Source organism: Cebidichthys violaceus, unplaced genomic scaffold (genome assembly GCF_023349555.1).
Source record: "Cebidichthys violaceus isolate CVI_PGR_0920_01 unplaced genomic scaffold, fCebVio1.0.p SCAF_1, whole genome shotgun sequence".
NCBI classification, from domain to species: Eukaryota; Metazoa; Chordata; class Actinopteri; order Perciformes; family Stichaeidae; genus Cebidichthys; species Cebidichthys violaceus.
Genome location: NW_027176262.1, coordinates 325,153 through 340,180, shown reverse-complemented (window position 1 = coordinate 340,180; position 15,028 = coordinate 325,153). Strand labels below are relative to the sequence as shown.

At 40.8% G+C, this 15,028-nt stretch overlaps 2 protein-coding genes across 2 annotated transcripts in view; one reads left to right on the top strand and one right to left on the bottom strand.

Moving 5' to 3' along the window:
* Positions 1-8,562, top strand: part of supt5h (SPT5 homolog, DSIF elongation factor subunit) — a 19,797-nt gene extending 11,235 nt beyond the window's left edge. The window contains exons 19-30 of the mRNA XM_068703433.1: positions 343-489; positions 769-894; positions 1,449-1,533; positions 3,148-3,303; positions 3,398-3,500; positions 4,306-4,433; positions 5,788-5,896; positions 6,145-6,303; positions 6,528-6,696; positions 6,776-6,973; positions 7,730-7,825; positions 8,405-8,562. Coding sequence (XP_068559534.1) covers positions 343-489; positions 769-894; positions 1,449-1,533; positions 3,148-3,303; positions 3,398-3,500; positions 4,306-4,433; positions 5,788-5,896; positions 6,145-6,303; positions 6,528-6,696; positions 6,776-6,973; positions 7,730-7,825; positions 8,405-8,545 — 1,617 coding nt within the window. The 3' untranslated portion in view covers positions 8,546-8,562. The remainder of the gene's footprint in view (positions 1-342; positions 490-768; positions 895-1,448; positions 1,534-3,147; positions 3,304-3,397; positions 3,501-4,305; positions 4,434-5,787; positions 5,897-6,144; positions 6,304-6,527; positions 6,697-6,775; positions 6,974-7,729; positions 7,826-8,404) is intronic.
* Positions 7,831-13,890, bottom strand: rnaset2l (ribonuclease T2, like). Its single transcript, XM_068703552.1, has 9 exons — positions 13,846-13,890; positions 12,789-13,008; positions 12,569-12,636; positions 12,262-12,319; positions 12,092-12,159; positions 11,444-11,557; positions 11,264-11,312; positions 9,755-9,829; positions 7,831-9,295 (listed from the first exon to the last, which is right to left on the bottom strand). The coding sequence occupies exons 2-9, from the start codon at positions 13,002-13,004 to the stop codon at positions 9,104-9,106; spliced, it is 840 nt and encodes a 279-aa protein (XP_068559653.1). The 5' UTR covers positions 13,005-13,008; positions 13,846-13,890; the 3' UTR covers positions 7,831-9,103.
* Positions 13,891-15,028: the final 1,138 nt, after the last annotated feature.

The window sequence follows — 15,028 nt, the reverse complement described above, 5'->3', positions numbered from 1 at the left end:
GGTCCACTAGTTTAGTCTAAAGCTCGGTGGACGTTTCAGGTAATGGTCCACTAGTTTAGTCTAAAGCTCGGTGGACGTTTCAGGTAATGGTCCACTAGTTAAGTCTAAAGCTCGGTGGACGTTTCAGGTAATGGTCCACTAGTTTAGTTTAAAGCTTGGTGGACGTTTCAGGTAATGGTCCACTAGTTTAGTCTAAAGCTCGGTGGACGTTTCAGGTAATGGTCCACTAGTTTAGTCTAAAGCTCGGTGGACGTTTCAGGTAATGGTCCACTAGTTTAGTCTGAAGCTCAGTGGACGTTTCCAAAGTATGAAGCAAAGTGAGACTTGCTGGGTGTCTCTCAGGTGTTGAACATGCACGGGAAGGTCATGACGGTGCGTCACCAGGCGGTGAACCGCAGGAAGGACAACCGCTTCGCCGTGGCGCTGGACTCTGAGCAGAACAACATCCACGTCAAGGACATCGTGAAGGTGATCGACGGGCCACACTCGGTACGTTCTCCGCCGGTTCTGTCTGTCATGAAGTATCTACGTCTGCTTGAGATCCTGCAGCTTGTAAAATATTCTCTTGATGGTTTGTCCTTTTATTTCAGTCCGTTGTTCAAACATTGTAGAGATGAAGATCTTCTGATAACGATGCTTTCTACAGCTTCTGGCCGTGAGGAGCGGTGTAGCTTTTGTGTTTTGTGGTTGAGAGAGTTGAACGGAGGATTGGATCACTTGTTTTTAGGATTGGTGTTGTGGAGTGAAGTGTGCTCGCTCCTCCTGCAGGGCCGTGAAGGAGAGATCCGTCACCTGTTCCGAGGCTTCGCCTTCCTCCACTGCAAGAAGCTGGTGGAGAACGGAGGAATGTTCGTCTGTAAGACCAGACACCTGGTGCTGGCCGGTGGATCCAAGGTCAGTGTGACAGATCCTCACCTCGCATTCAAACACACACAGACGGAGTAGAGTTTCACTCACATCGTTCAGGTGGTGTTGATGTGACCTTTGTGCTCATGAAGCATCAACTCAAAGCAGTTTCTGGTGTTTTTTTGTCAGATGTTTCTCTCAGTGGTGAGTAGAAGAACTAGAACATGTCTTTAGTGAGAATAACAGTTATGATGACATCACTCATTAAAAAAGAAGCAGAATTTCTGTTAATTTGTTGTAAATGTGTAAAATTAGAACAGTGAAATGATAAAATGTTTTATTGAATATCACAGTTTTAAGCGTTTAGTTTTGGTGCTTTTTCTGATGGAAGAATTCGTCGCACACTATGTGTTCAAGGACCATCAGAAAGATAACAATCGGACGATAATGATGCTTTTTACAGCTTGTGGCCATGATGAACGGGTCAGTTTGACGTATCGGCAGCATTTGTTATCACTTGAGTATTTGATGAGCCGTGAAGATGACTCATTAACTTCCATGTTTTAATGAAAGCCAACCAACTGTCTCTGTGTCTCCTTCAGCCCAGAGACGTGACCAACTTCACAGTGGGAGGATTCGCTCCAATGAGCCCTCGGATCAGCAGCCCCATGCACCACGGAGGAGGAAGTGAGCTCACAAACCACACACACATCAGCACCGTTTCTTTAAAGCTACTCACATCACACATTAGACCGGCTTCAGTGTGATTTACATCCTCACAAGAGGCTTCTGAAGTCCGTTCTCAACAGATATTATTTTAATCATCAAACACTTCACTTAGGGGATCGAACCTCCGACCCTCTGATTGAAGTTACTAAAGTATTAAAGTTACTAAACGCGTTAAAGTTACTAAAGTGTTAAAGTTGCTAAACGCGTTAAAGTTACTAAAGTGTTAAAGTTACTAAAGTGTTAAAGTTATTAAACGTGTTAAAGTTACTAAACGTGTTAAAGTTACTAAACGTGTTAAAGTTACTAAAGTGTTAAAGTTATTAAACGTGTTAAAGTTATTAAACGTGTTAAAGTTACTAAACGTGTTAAAGTTACTAAAGTGTTAAAGTTATTAAATGTGTTAAAGTTACTAAAGTGTTAAAGTTACTAAACGCGTTTACGTTGCTGAACGCGTTTACGTTGCTGAACGGGTTGAAGTTGCTGAACGGGTTTAAGTTAGTAAACGTGTTAAAGTTGCTAAAGTGTTAGATTGGTGCTGACGTTGTTCTTGATCTCCTGGTTGAGGTTCCTTGTTGCTCTGTACAGTTGCTGAAGGAACATGTTGCTTCCTGCTGTTGCTGGTGCCGGTTATCAGTGAAACAAACCAGTACAGAGTATTATTATTATTATTATTATTATTATTATTATTCTTCAGTCAAACATAACCTCTTTACAGCCAGATCTAGAAATAATGATGTTTGTGTAGCTTTGCTCTCAGCCAATCAAAACAAGCGTTCTTTGATTGATTGCGTCTGTTCAGTGTGATTGTTGTGACGTAATGTCACATCAATCACATCCTCTGCTCTCCAGCTGGATCTCAACCAGACACACTCATACGTCTCACAGGAGGGACTTTGTTTTGCCAGTTGTGTTTTTTAATAAAGTTGTTATAAAGTTCTCTGCCGAAAACGAGGGAAAGATAAATCTCTGAGACTTTTACAGCTCAAATTATAACCCTGAATTCTGACAAGACGTTAAGCTGTTAAGAACGAGATTTGTTAGAGATACACGAGATAGATATATGTGTATGTATATATATATATATATACGTATACGTATACGTATGTATATATATATATATATACGTATACGTATACGTATGTATATACATATGTATATATATATGTATATATATATATATACGTATATATATACGTATGTATATATATATGTATATATATATATACATACGTATATATATATATATATACGTATGTATATGTATATATATATATATATACGTATATATATATATATATATATATGTATATATATATATATATATACATACGTATATATATATATATATATATATACGTATGTATATGTATATATATATATATATATATATATATATATATACGTATATATATATATATATACGTATATATATATATATATATGTATGTATACTGAATACTTCCAGACGTGTTATTTTCACGTGTGAAGTAGGAGTGGTGTTTATCGGTCCGTACACAGAGGAAGATAAAGCAAACACTGGCTTTGTGTAACACGGTTTTTATCATCCTGCAGGTTCTCCACAGAGAGGAGGAGGAGGTGGAGGAGGAGGAGGTGGAGGAGGAGGAGGTGGTGGTGGTGGAGGAGGAGGAGGGATGGGGCGGGGCAGAGGACGAAGAGACAACGAGCTGATTGGTCAGACGGTCCGAATCTCTCAGGGTCCCTACAAAGGTAACGCGTCATGAATGTGACAGAGACTGTTCTGTAGTCTCTCTCTCCTGTTTGTTTTTTAAACAATACTGATGAATCTGACTACATTTCCCAGGATACATTGGTGTGGTGAAGGACGCAACAGAGTCCACAGCCAGAGTGGAGCTTCACTCCACCTGTCAGACCATCTCTGTAGACCGACAGCGCTTAACTACCATGTACGTATCTCACCTCGTCACTCTTCAATGAACGATCCGGATCACGTTCACGTCTGAACGATGTGTCATGAAATGTATACTAATACCTGTTTAGACACTTTGAGTTGAGGTAATCTCCGGTGTTGATCGAGGGACAGAAGTAATCAGTGTAGGACTTGAGTGTAGTGACTATAACTCCTTCACTTCAGCTGCTGCTGTTCAGACGTGAGCTCAGAGAAACCATACACAACGTTACCATACTTATACACTTATACATCTCTCCATTTATTTATCCCTTTAGTGTCATCACTTCAATAAGTTACAACTAAAAACACCACGATGTCAACCACAAGCTGTAGACTCTGGTTCTTTAAAGTTCTCCTGTTCTTCATGAGTTAAACCTGCTTTCTCTCTAGTGTCCACCAGGGGGCGACTCCTCTGGTTGTGTAGAAGTTTAGTCTAAAATGACTCTACTTCTCTCTTGATTTATTCCCTCAGTAAACATTGTAAACATGAGTTTATGGTCTCAATCTCTAGTTTACAGTCTTCTTCAATACAGCATGATGTTCATTTAGTACATTATGCTCCATTTAGAGTCACACAGACCAGAAAGAGGGGATGCTTTAGGGGCGGGGCTACACGCTGATTGACAGGTCTCTACCAGAGACGTATACGGGAAAACTAAACGAGCTTGTTGGTGTTTTAAACAAACACAAATGAAGTTGATGATGCTGCAGGTGGTGCATCAATGATGTGATCAGCATGTGCTCCAGAGGTTTCTAACCTCATTAATCCCCATCTTCCTCACCTTCCTCCTTCCCTTTAGGGGAGCTAAGAGACCCAGCGGGATGACCTCCACCCACGGGCGGACCCCCATGTACGGCTCCCAGACCCCCATGTACGGCACCGGATCCAGAACGCCCATGTACGGCTCTCAGACGCCGATACACGAGGGTAAGAAACACACGACTCTGGTGTTCTGTCATGTTCTGTGTCATGTTCTGTGTTCTGTCATGTTCTGTGTCATGTTCTGTGTTCTGTGTCATGTTCTGTGTTCTGTGTCATGTTCTGTGTTCTGTGTCATGTTCTGTGTTCTGTGTCATGTTCTATGTCATGTTCTGTGTCATGTTCTGTGTTCTGTGTCATGTTCTGTGTCGTTTTTACCAGTTTATTTCTTTAGTGTTTTCTCCATTCACTGTTCATTTAGTATCTTCATTCTTTGGCAGGTTTGTTTTGGAACGGATGTGAATCATATTTAAAACACGACTGAAGCATTAGATATTATTATTATTATTATTATTATTAACTATAACTCATTACTCTGCTGTGATGTCGTGTTTATTCAAGTCTTTCCATGTGACAACATGACTCATTGATTCACAATCACGTTTAGTCAAACCTTCCCTGACATGAGATGCAGCTTTAAGTGCTTTAAATGTCAAACAAAACAATTCAATGAACAGAAGATGATAAACATTGAAGTAAAGACGACGTAGAGCCAGATGACAAAGACATGTTGAGATGAATGTTGAGTGTTTATGAGCAGCTGCTCAGCCGTTCACTGCTTTAACTATAACTATAAACTGTAAACTCTAGACTATAAACTGTAAACTATAAACTGTAAACTCTAGACTATAAACTGTAAACTCTAAACTATGAACTGTAAACTCTAGACTGTAGACTATAAACTGTAAACTCTAGACTATAAACTGTAAACTGTAAACTGTAAACTCTAGACTATAAACTGTAAACTATAAACTGTAAACTCTAGACTATAAACTGTAAACTCTAAACTATAAACTGTAAACTGTAGACTATAAACTGTAAACTCTAGACTATAAACTGTAAACTCTAGACTGTAGACTCTAGACTGTAGACTATAAACTGTAAACTCTAGACTGTAAACTATAAACTGTAAACTCTAGACTGTAAACTCTGGACTGTAGACTATAAACTGTAAACTATAAACTAGACTATAAACTAAACTATAAACTAGACTATAAACTGTAAACTGTAAACTATAAACTAGACTATAAACTGTAAACTATAGACTAGACTATAAACTGTCGACGGTCGACTATGATACAATGTTAACGTTGTTAAACAGCAGCTGCATCTCATAATAAAGGTTCTATTAAAGATCATTGATGTAATCAAGACGTTTCTTTTTATCAGAAACTGTAAAACAGAATCTGTCTTTTGTTTTTATTCATTCATGTTGTCATTTCATTTGAAGTATTTGTGAAGTTGTTAAACGATGTTCATGTTTCTCATTGATCGGGTTTTTTTAAATTCATTTTTTTTCCAGCTGGAAGTCGTACGCCTCACTACGGCTCTCAGACCCCATTGCATGATGGGAGCAGGACGCCGGGTCAGAGCGGAGCCTGGGACCCCAGTAACCCCAACACACCCTCCAGGTAACACACACACACACACACACACACACACACACACACACACACACACATACAGAAACACACACAGAAACACACACACACACACAAACACATACATACAGAAACACATACACACACACACACACACACACACACACACACACACACATACAGAAACACACACACACAGAGAGCTCAGTGTGTGTGTTTGAAGTTTGTTACTTTGACGTTCTTTTCTTTATTTTTAAACGTGTGCGTCTTCTCTCCAGGAACGAGGAGGAGTACGACTTCGGCTACGACGACGAGCCCTCCCCCTCCCCTCAGGGCTACGGGGGGACCCCCAACCCCCAGACCCCCGGGTACCCAGAAGTCCCCTCTCCGCAGGTCAACCCTCAGTACAACCCTCAGACGCCTGGCACGCCTGCTATGTGAGTCCGTCTGCACCATGGTCTGAATGTAGCTCAGAGCAGGAACCCATGACCTGTTGAATCTAACGTGAACACAATACATCATCGTGTGTGTGTGTGTGTGTGTGTGTGTGTGTGTGTGTGTGTGTGTGTGTGTGTGTGTGTGTGTGTGTGTGTGTGTGTGTGTGTGTGTGTGTGTGTGTGTGTGTGTGTGTGTGTGTGTGTGTGTGTGTGTGTGTGCGCAGGTACAACACAGAGCAGTATTCTCCCTATGCGGCCCCGTCCCCTCAGGGCTCCTACCAGCCCAGTCCCAGTCCTCAGAGCTACCACCAGGTGGCGCCCTCGCCGGTCGGCTACCAGAACACGCACTCTCCAGCCAGCTACCACCCGACGCCCTCACCCATGGCTTACCAGGTAGGAGACGGTCCTTATGAATCGGAACGGTCTCTTGAGACACCCGGGCGTGACGCCAGCGTGACCCTTGTGTCCACAGGCCAGTCCTAGTCCCAGTCCCGTGGGCTACAGTCCCATGACGCCCGGAGCGCCCTCTCCTGGAGGCTACAACCCTCACACCCCCGGCTCCAACATCGAGCAGGGCGGCAGCGACTGGGTGACCACCGACATCCTGGTCCGGGTCAAGGACTCCTTCATGGACCTGATGGGGCAGACCGGGGTCATCAGGAGCGTCACGGTAATAATACAACATGGTGATGTGCAGCTCTCCTGCTGTTTACAGGGACACTTCTGATGTGAGGTACTTGTACATAATCACTGTATTACTACAGTAGGTAGTAGAAGTGATGTAGATCAGTGACTACCTCTCAGGACGAACACCTGTGACTCTTTAAAACACTCTTTAGTCTCACAACAACACAGACACTAACAGCTGTACTGTCTCTTTAAGAGTTCATCTGCACCCTCAGACCCTCGTCATCTCGCCGGTCTTAGTGATCTCTTTGTTCCAGTGTGATTTATGGGTGCAGATATGGATCAATTGAATGACAGTTCAGTGTTTCTTTAGCTCCTCAGATGTGAGGGTGAGTTGATGAAGACTCTTAGTTTAGCTTCTACTGCTTGTGTGTCACAGTGTAGTTCCAGTGTTCATGGTGATCTGTGAGCAGCTGCAGTGAACAGCTGTAGATCACTGGATGAACATCAGACTAAACACACGTTCATGTTGCTGATCATTCTTTGTTGTGACTCAGAACAAATGTTGAGACTGTTGATATTTGTTAAAGCAGCTTATTGCCTCCAGGAGCCTCTGAAGAAGTGAGCGGCTGAAGCTGAAGGTTGTTTTGAAAGCTTCTTAACTCTCCTCAGCTCTTTGTCAGAAACCTTCACACAGTGTTTGTGTTTAGGCTTCACACGTGATGTTCCTCATCACAGTGTTCATCTGGTTCTGATGAGCAGAGAGGAGATGCTCATAATGAGTGTTGTGTTCCTTCAGGGAGCCATGTGTTCGGTGTTCATGCAGGAGTCGGAGAAGGTGGTGAGCATCAGCAGCGACCACCTGGAGCCCATCACACCCACCAAGAACAACAAGGTACGTCTGCGTCCATGTTTATTATTGTAGAATGTAATACAACGTCAACGATGAGAGTCCAGCTCACTCAATTGAGTGAGACTCTCACAGCTTATGTGCTATTTTCACATTTTTTACTATTTATTTCCATACATTTACAATTTTTTTTCAATAATTTTCACGCATTTTTCAAAACATTCACAATTTTTTTTGAACTTTTGGTGATTTTTTTTGGATTATTTTTAATATATAATATAACGTCAACGATACGAGTCCAGATGATCAATATCTCACTCAATTCTTTCATTATTTTCACATATTTTGCTATTTTCTTTTTCAATAATTTATATTTATAATTTTCACATATTTCACACAATTTGTTCGCATATACGACTAATCATTTTAGAACTTATTTATTGTTTATCAAATATAATACACACACATCTGGAACAGATTTCCCAGAATATCGACCCGATAGCACCGATAGTCAGAACCTCAATACAGAACCGTGGTTCAGAGGAACATCCCTCCTACGTGATAGAACCCGACCTGTTTGTGAGAGTTAAACGGTAGATCCATCACTCAGAGCTGCTGTTACAGGTGAAGGTGATCCTGGGAGAGGACCGCGAGGCCACCGGGATCCTGCTGAGTATCGACGGAGACGACGGCATCGTCCGCATGGAGCTGGACGACCAGCTGAAGATCCTCAACCTGAGGTTCCTGGGACGCCTGGAGCACTGAGGGGGGGGGGGGGGGGGGGGACACTAAGACGTCCTCACAGAGACACATGAGTGAGGTGGGAGCACAGAGACGCACACCAGAGACTGCTGGCTGTGATGTCCAAGACGAGCCAGAGTTCACTTTTTATTACTCTTAGGAGACGAACCCACAAACTCTGTCAGCAGTTAGATCCACAGTCAGTCTCTCTCTCTGCGCTCCTTTTGTTTTTTATCATTTTTACGTTAGCGTTGCTGTATTCTCACCAGTGGTCTGAATCTGTTTTTAGTGCTTTCTGAATGTCCTGTCAGTACTTTTCTTTTGGTGGAGGAGGTTGAAAGAAAGTGTGACATGTCAATAAACTGTGAACCAGTTCCTTTGTCTACATGTTGGATTTTTAGCTGTGCAGCCAAACACACACACACACACACACACACACACACACACACACACACACACTTACACACTTAAACCCTTCAGATGTTTTTATTTTAATACTGAGCTGTTACATGTATTTAACTGTATTAATCAGTAACTCTTGAGACCAAACAATCAAAGTTATTGATTAGCGATTAGCTTCCGTTAGCCGCAGGGCCGCTGTGGATCCTGGTGGTTGATGGGGAAGTAGTAGAACGGGACCTGGGGGGGGCAGGGGTGCCCGTGGGAGGAGTTACGGGGGGGCGCCGGGTCACCGGCGGTGACGTTGTGGTGATCGCAGCCGACGGTGAGGTTGTGAGACAGAGGAATCTTCACCTGAAACCACACCTCTCTGTCCTGAAGGGGGAGGAGTCAGAGATGAAACCAGCTGGTAGGATACCAACACACCATGGAGTCATTACGGTTCATTAGAGTGAATACAGCAGTGAGTCCAGACAGACGAGTCAACAACATTCTGTAACGTTTAAGTTTCCACTTTAATCTTGTTCAGAACCGGTTACTGCCTCGGCATGCTGCACATACCAGGACTATTTGTCACGGTGGGTGGAGCCTAACGTTAAACAACAACACAGTGCAAAAAGTTAAGCTGATGGTGTTTTATTAGAAGCCTTTGGGGCGTTTTAGAGTTTCGTTCTCAGACCCTCTCTGTGTTTTATGAGGTGTTGTTTGGACGTCAGTAACTCAGAGTAAACAAGCATGTCTGCACAATAAATCCCTGAACTGTTGAAATGTGAAGACAATAACCAGACAGGACTCTGGACAGAGGGACGTTTAGATGAAGACAGAAGATCTGACCTTTTCGTCTGTCACGCACTGGATCTCATGTTTGTCTCCCAGATGTGGAGCCAGAACCTCATGAACCTCCACAAGCTACGAAAACACAGGAAGCAAAGTATGTACTGAGATACTGATGAGAGTACAGTTATACACACATCTGAGAACCAGTGCAGCAACATGTGACCATGTAGCCACAGACATGCAGTGAATACAGCACATATGATAAGAAACGAGATGAATAAAGATAATAATAAACGGTGTCAGCTGGGTCTTTACATCTAGTTCAAGTTTATGGGTCAATTAAACGACAGTTTAAAAGTCTTAAACATTAAATCTGTTTTTAATTTGTATTCTTGTTATTAAATGTAATAGAATGCCAAAATAATGTAATGTAATGTCGGGTTAGGGTTGGTGTGGTATGTCAGAAAATAATTTAAAGAAATTCATAGTATAGTATGTCATGACATGTTAAAAATAGTCAATAAAAACATCACAGTTTTAAACCAAAGTCGTGACACTATACTACTTTATATGAAGTAGTACAGTGTCACGACTTTGGTCCTAGCTTCCTTCCTAAAGACTATTTGGTGACCTTGTTTCCTGCTGTGTATTTAAGTCAGGGAGGTTAGTGATTGTGTTTCTTTATTATTTTAGATGAACTTTTCTTTAAGATTAGAGGTGCATCACTTTGTTTTGTGGCCATTGGATCCCCTGAGTTGTGACCTTGATTCAGTGAGTTCATCACAATGTAGATACATTCAGTGATCTGTCTCTGTGGTTGTTTGGGACTTGGTTCATGTTGGTTAATGGTAACCCTTTGGCACACCAATAGTATGAATGTAAATCAATACAAAGTCATAGTACAGTATTTAAGTAAAAAAGGGTTGAAGAAAGTCATAATATAGTATGTCATTAAATGTAAAAAATCCATATTAAAGTATGTCAATGAAAGTCATAAAAAGTCAGAGTATAGCATGTGAAGAAAACATGAAGAAAGAAAACAAAGAGAGAAATCAAAGAGCTGAAGAACGAGGTGAGTGCTGGTGAACAGTAGTGAACAGAAGTGAACAGTCATGAAACAGTAGTGAGCAGTAGCGAACCGTCGTGAACAGTAATGAGCCGTAGTGAACAGTCATGAAACAGTGAGTTGTAGTGAACAGTCATGAAACAGTGAGTTGTAGTGAACAGTAGTGAGCCGTAGTGAACTGTAGTGAGTTGTAGTGAACAGTAGTGAGCCGTAGTGAACTGTAGTGAGTTTAGTGAACAGTAGTGGGTTGTAGTGAGCAGTAGTGAACAGTCGTGAGCAGTAGTGAACAGTCGTGAGCCGCAGTGAACAGTCGTGAGCAGTAGTGAGCCGTAGTGAACAGTCGTGAACCATTAAAAAAGTATAAGGATAAAAAATGTATGTCATAAAAATAGTCACAAACAAAGTCATGGTCTAGTATGACTTAAAACAAATCAAAATGAAGATTCAGTCTAGTTTGTCATAAATTAATGTGTTTATTGTTACATAAAGTTTGTTGTTACCTTATATGGTCGTTCACAGGACGGAGTGATACCAGCGTCCTCCAGCAACCTGCAGAGAAGACACAACTTTAATTATTGTTCATATCTTCATCTTATTGTTTATATCGTGTGTGTGTGTGTGTGTGTGTGTGTGTGTGTGTGTGTGTGTGTGTGTGTGTGTGTGTGTGTGTGTGTACTAACCTTTGGATATCAAACTGTCTTCGTAGTTTGAGGCAGATCTGGAAGTATCTGAGTGGAGAGTTCATCCCTTCAACACACGCTGCACACACTCCGTGTTTCTCCCACTCTTGTTTCCTGTTACACACGCACACACACACAAACACACACACACACACACACACACACACACACACACACACACACACACACACACACACACACTGACAGATGAACGCTGATGAAAACACTTCAATGCACGTTAACGTCAATTATTTTCTCTGTTAATCGATCGCTCTGTAAATCATACATCAGTCTCATTAAAATGTCTTGTTCTGTTATGACAGAAATACATATGTGTAGTAAAAAGTACAATAGTTACCTCTGAGATGTAGTACAGTAAAAAGTACAATAGTTACCTCTGAGATGTAGTACAGTAAAAAGTACAATAGTTACCTCTGAGATGTAGTAGAGTAAAAAGTACAATAGCTACCTCTGAGATGTAGTAGAGTGTAAGTATAAAGTATCAGAGAATAGAACTACTGTTGTAAAGTAACTTGAGTTTGTGTACATAGAGCAGTACTAGACGTACATGGTTCTGGTGTTAGAACACATGGACTCGTGTGTTCACAGTGATGGAGGAACAACTCTGATCACGTTCTCACTTCGTACCAGAAGTTGAAGCTGCGTTGGGTGTTCAGTAGAGACGGCCAGTGTTCCTTCAGCTCTGCGTCCAGCTCCTGGAAGACAGAGATCAGAGATCAGGGATCAGGTCTCAGCCTCAGAGTATCAGTGGACCCGGTCTCAGGTCACCGGGTGAGCCGGTTCGGACCGGGACTCACCTGGACGTCAGATTCAAACATGGGCCAGCACGTACAGCAGCGCCAAGCCTTCAGAGGCCTGCAGACAAGAACACAGGGAGCGTTAACAAGGAAAGGGTTAACGATGACCTAGTTAGTAGCTTATTAGCTTGTTATTATTATTATTATTATTATATTACTATGATTATGATTATGATTTATATTATTAGAAGTAGTAGTATTACTACTATTATTATTACTACTAAGATGAAGGTGAAGGTGATGAAGATGAAGGTGAGGACGATGAAGGTGAAGGTGATGAAGGTGAAGGTGATGAAGGTGAACTCACCACAGGCCGTGGATGGTCCAGTTGTTGATCGTCGGAGGAATCGTGCAGAGAGATTCTTCATCTAAAGACTGTTCAGAGAGAGGAGACAAAGGAAAAGAGTCTGTCCTACATCCTCACTTCCTCCTTTTGTTTCACAACCTCCACTTTTGTACTTCTGAACTTCCTCTTTTGCTTTTGCTTCCCTACCTCCTCACCTACATCACTACCTCCTCTAGCTCACCTGGCAGAAGGCTCCGGGCCACTGCAGAGTGAACAGGAGACATTTCCAGGAGCAGAAATGCTTTTTGTCGGGCAGCTCAGAGCCGTGGCGGCCATGTTTGTAGTCCTGCCAGAGTCCCTCCTTCTGTGTGGTTGTGTAGTCAGGAAGCTGCAGCAGCAACAGAAGCGCAGGACTCACAGCGACCAGCAGGGGCAGCACCGAGCTCCACATCTCCATCCGACTGATCACGACACGGAACGTCAGTCAGTCAATGACGCTTCAATCAGACAATATTTACTCAAGCACTCTGGCAAAAAGTACTTGTAGTATTGTGTACTTATACTTCATTCACCTGACGGCCATTATCACGGGAAAAATAAGCACGAATAAAAAGTTCAAGATGTTTTAATATATATGATAAAAAGAAAATAAACCTGATATAAAAGCATAATTTCAAAGACAACGAGTGAATCTGAACACTTCACACACTTTTATCAACATTTATAATTGTTTTTTTATTGTTTTTTTCGTGGTGAATCCAGTGTTTTCTTAATGAATAATCTGAACTCATTAATCACCATTAATGTTGAATAAAAGCACAGTTTAGTGGAAACAAGTCCATAAATGTCAAACCAGTTTAATATTTATTTTTAGTTAGCAGTTTTGACTGAGCTTGTTGTCCGTTTAAATATCCACAATCACATATTATTATAGTATATATTATGTTATTATATATACATATTATCACGTTTATTCTGCTGTCATATGTCAGTTTCAGATTTACACAGAAAATGTGACACTGATAATAATACATACGATATATAATATAATAAGAATAAGAAAAACTACAACATTCCATTAGAGAAAAAATACACATGTAACATAAGAAATACACAAAAAACACATGTACATCTGCAGTATAGTAGAGTATTTTTAGGTAGTATTTTTAAAGGAGTACGCACTGATGTTGTTTATCATGTCTTTAAAAGACAAAGTTCTACAAGATGTCAACATGAATTATATTTCTGGAAACATCTGGACAGAAAAAGTCAGCAACACATAAAAATTCATAACTTACCAGAGAGCTGCTGCTGCTGCACTGAGCTGCTGTTTGAGCTTCTTTCTGCCACCAAACACACAAACAGGAAGTGAATCTCAGGCTGAGATTTGGTGGTTTTACACAAATAAATGTGAGTGTTGATGCGTTTATATTTAGAGGAAGCAGACTGTTCTCTGTGACACACCTGACAGGTGAGAGAGCAACATTTCTGACAACATGAAACATTAAATCAATCACATGAAAAGACCACAATCATAACAAGTCTGTCTAACAAAGACAAATATAAGAAAATATAACGAAACGATCACAAAGGAAAAACAAAACAACTACAAAGAGACACAAAACAACTACAAAGACATGCAAAACAACTACAAAGACATGCAAAACAACTAAAAAGACACGCAAAACAACTACAAAGAAATGCAAAACAACTACAAAGACACACAAAACAACTACAAAGACACACAAAACAACTACAAAGAGACGCAAAACAACTACAACGAGATGCAAAACAACTACAAAGACAAACAAAACAACTAAAAAGAGACGCAAAACAAATACAAAGAGATGCAAAACAACTAAACAGAGATGCAAAATAACTAAAAAGAGATGCAAAACAACTACAAAGACACGCAAAACAATTACAAAGAGACGCAAAACAATACAAAGAGACGCAAAACAACTAAAAAGACACACAAAACAACTAAAAAGAGACACAAAACAAATACAAAGGGATGCAAAACAACAACAAAGAGACGCACAACAAATACAAAGAGATGCAAAACAACTAAAAAGACACACAAAACAACTAAAAAGAGACACAAAACAAATACAAAGGGATGCAAAACAACAACAAAGAGACGCACAACAAATACAAAGAGATGCAAAACAACTAAAATGAGATGCAAAACAACTACAAAGACACGCAAAACAACTACAAAGACACGCAAAACAACTAAAAAGACACACAAAACAACTAAAAAGAGACGCAAAACAACTAAAATGAGATGCAAAATAACTACAAAGAGACGCAAAACAACTACAAAGGGATGCAAAACAACAACAAAGAGACGCACAACAAATACAAAGAGACACAAAACAACTAAAATGAGATGCAAAATAACTACAAAGAGACGCAAAACAACTACAAAGACACACAAAACAACTAAAAAGAGACGCAAAACAACTACAAAGACACACA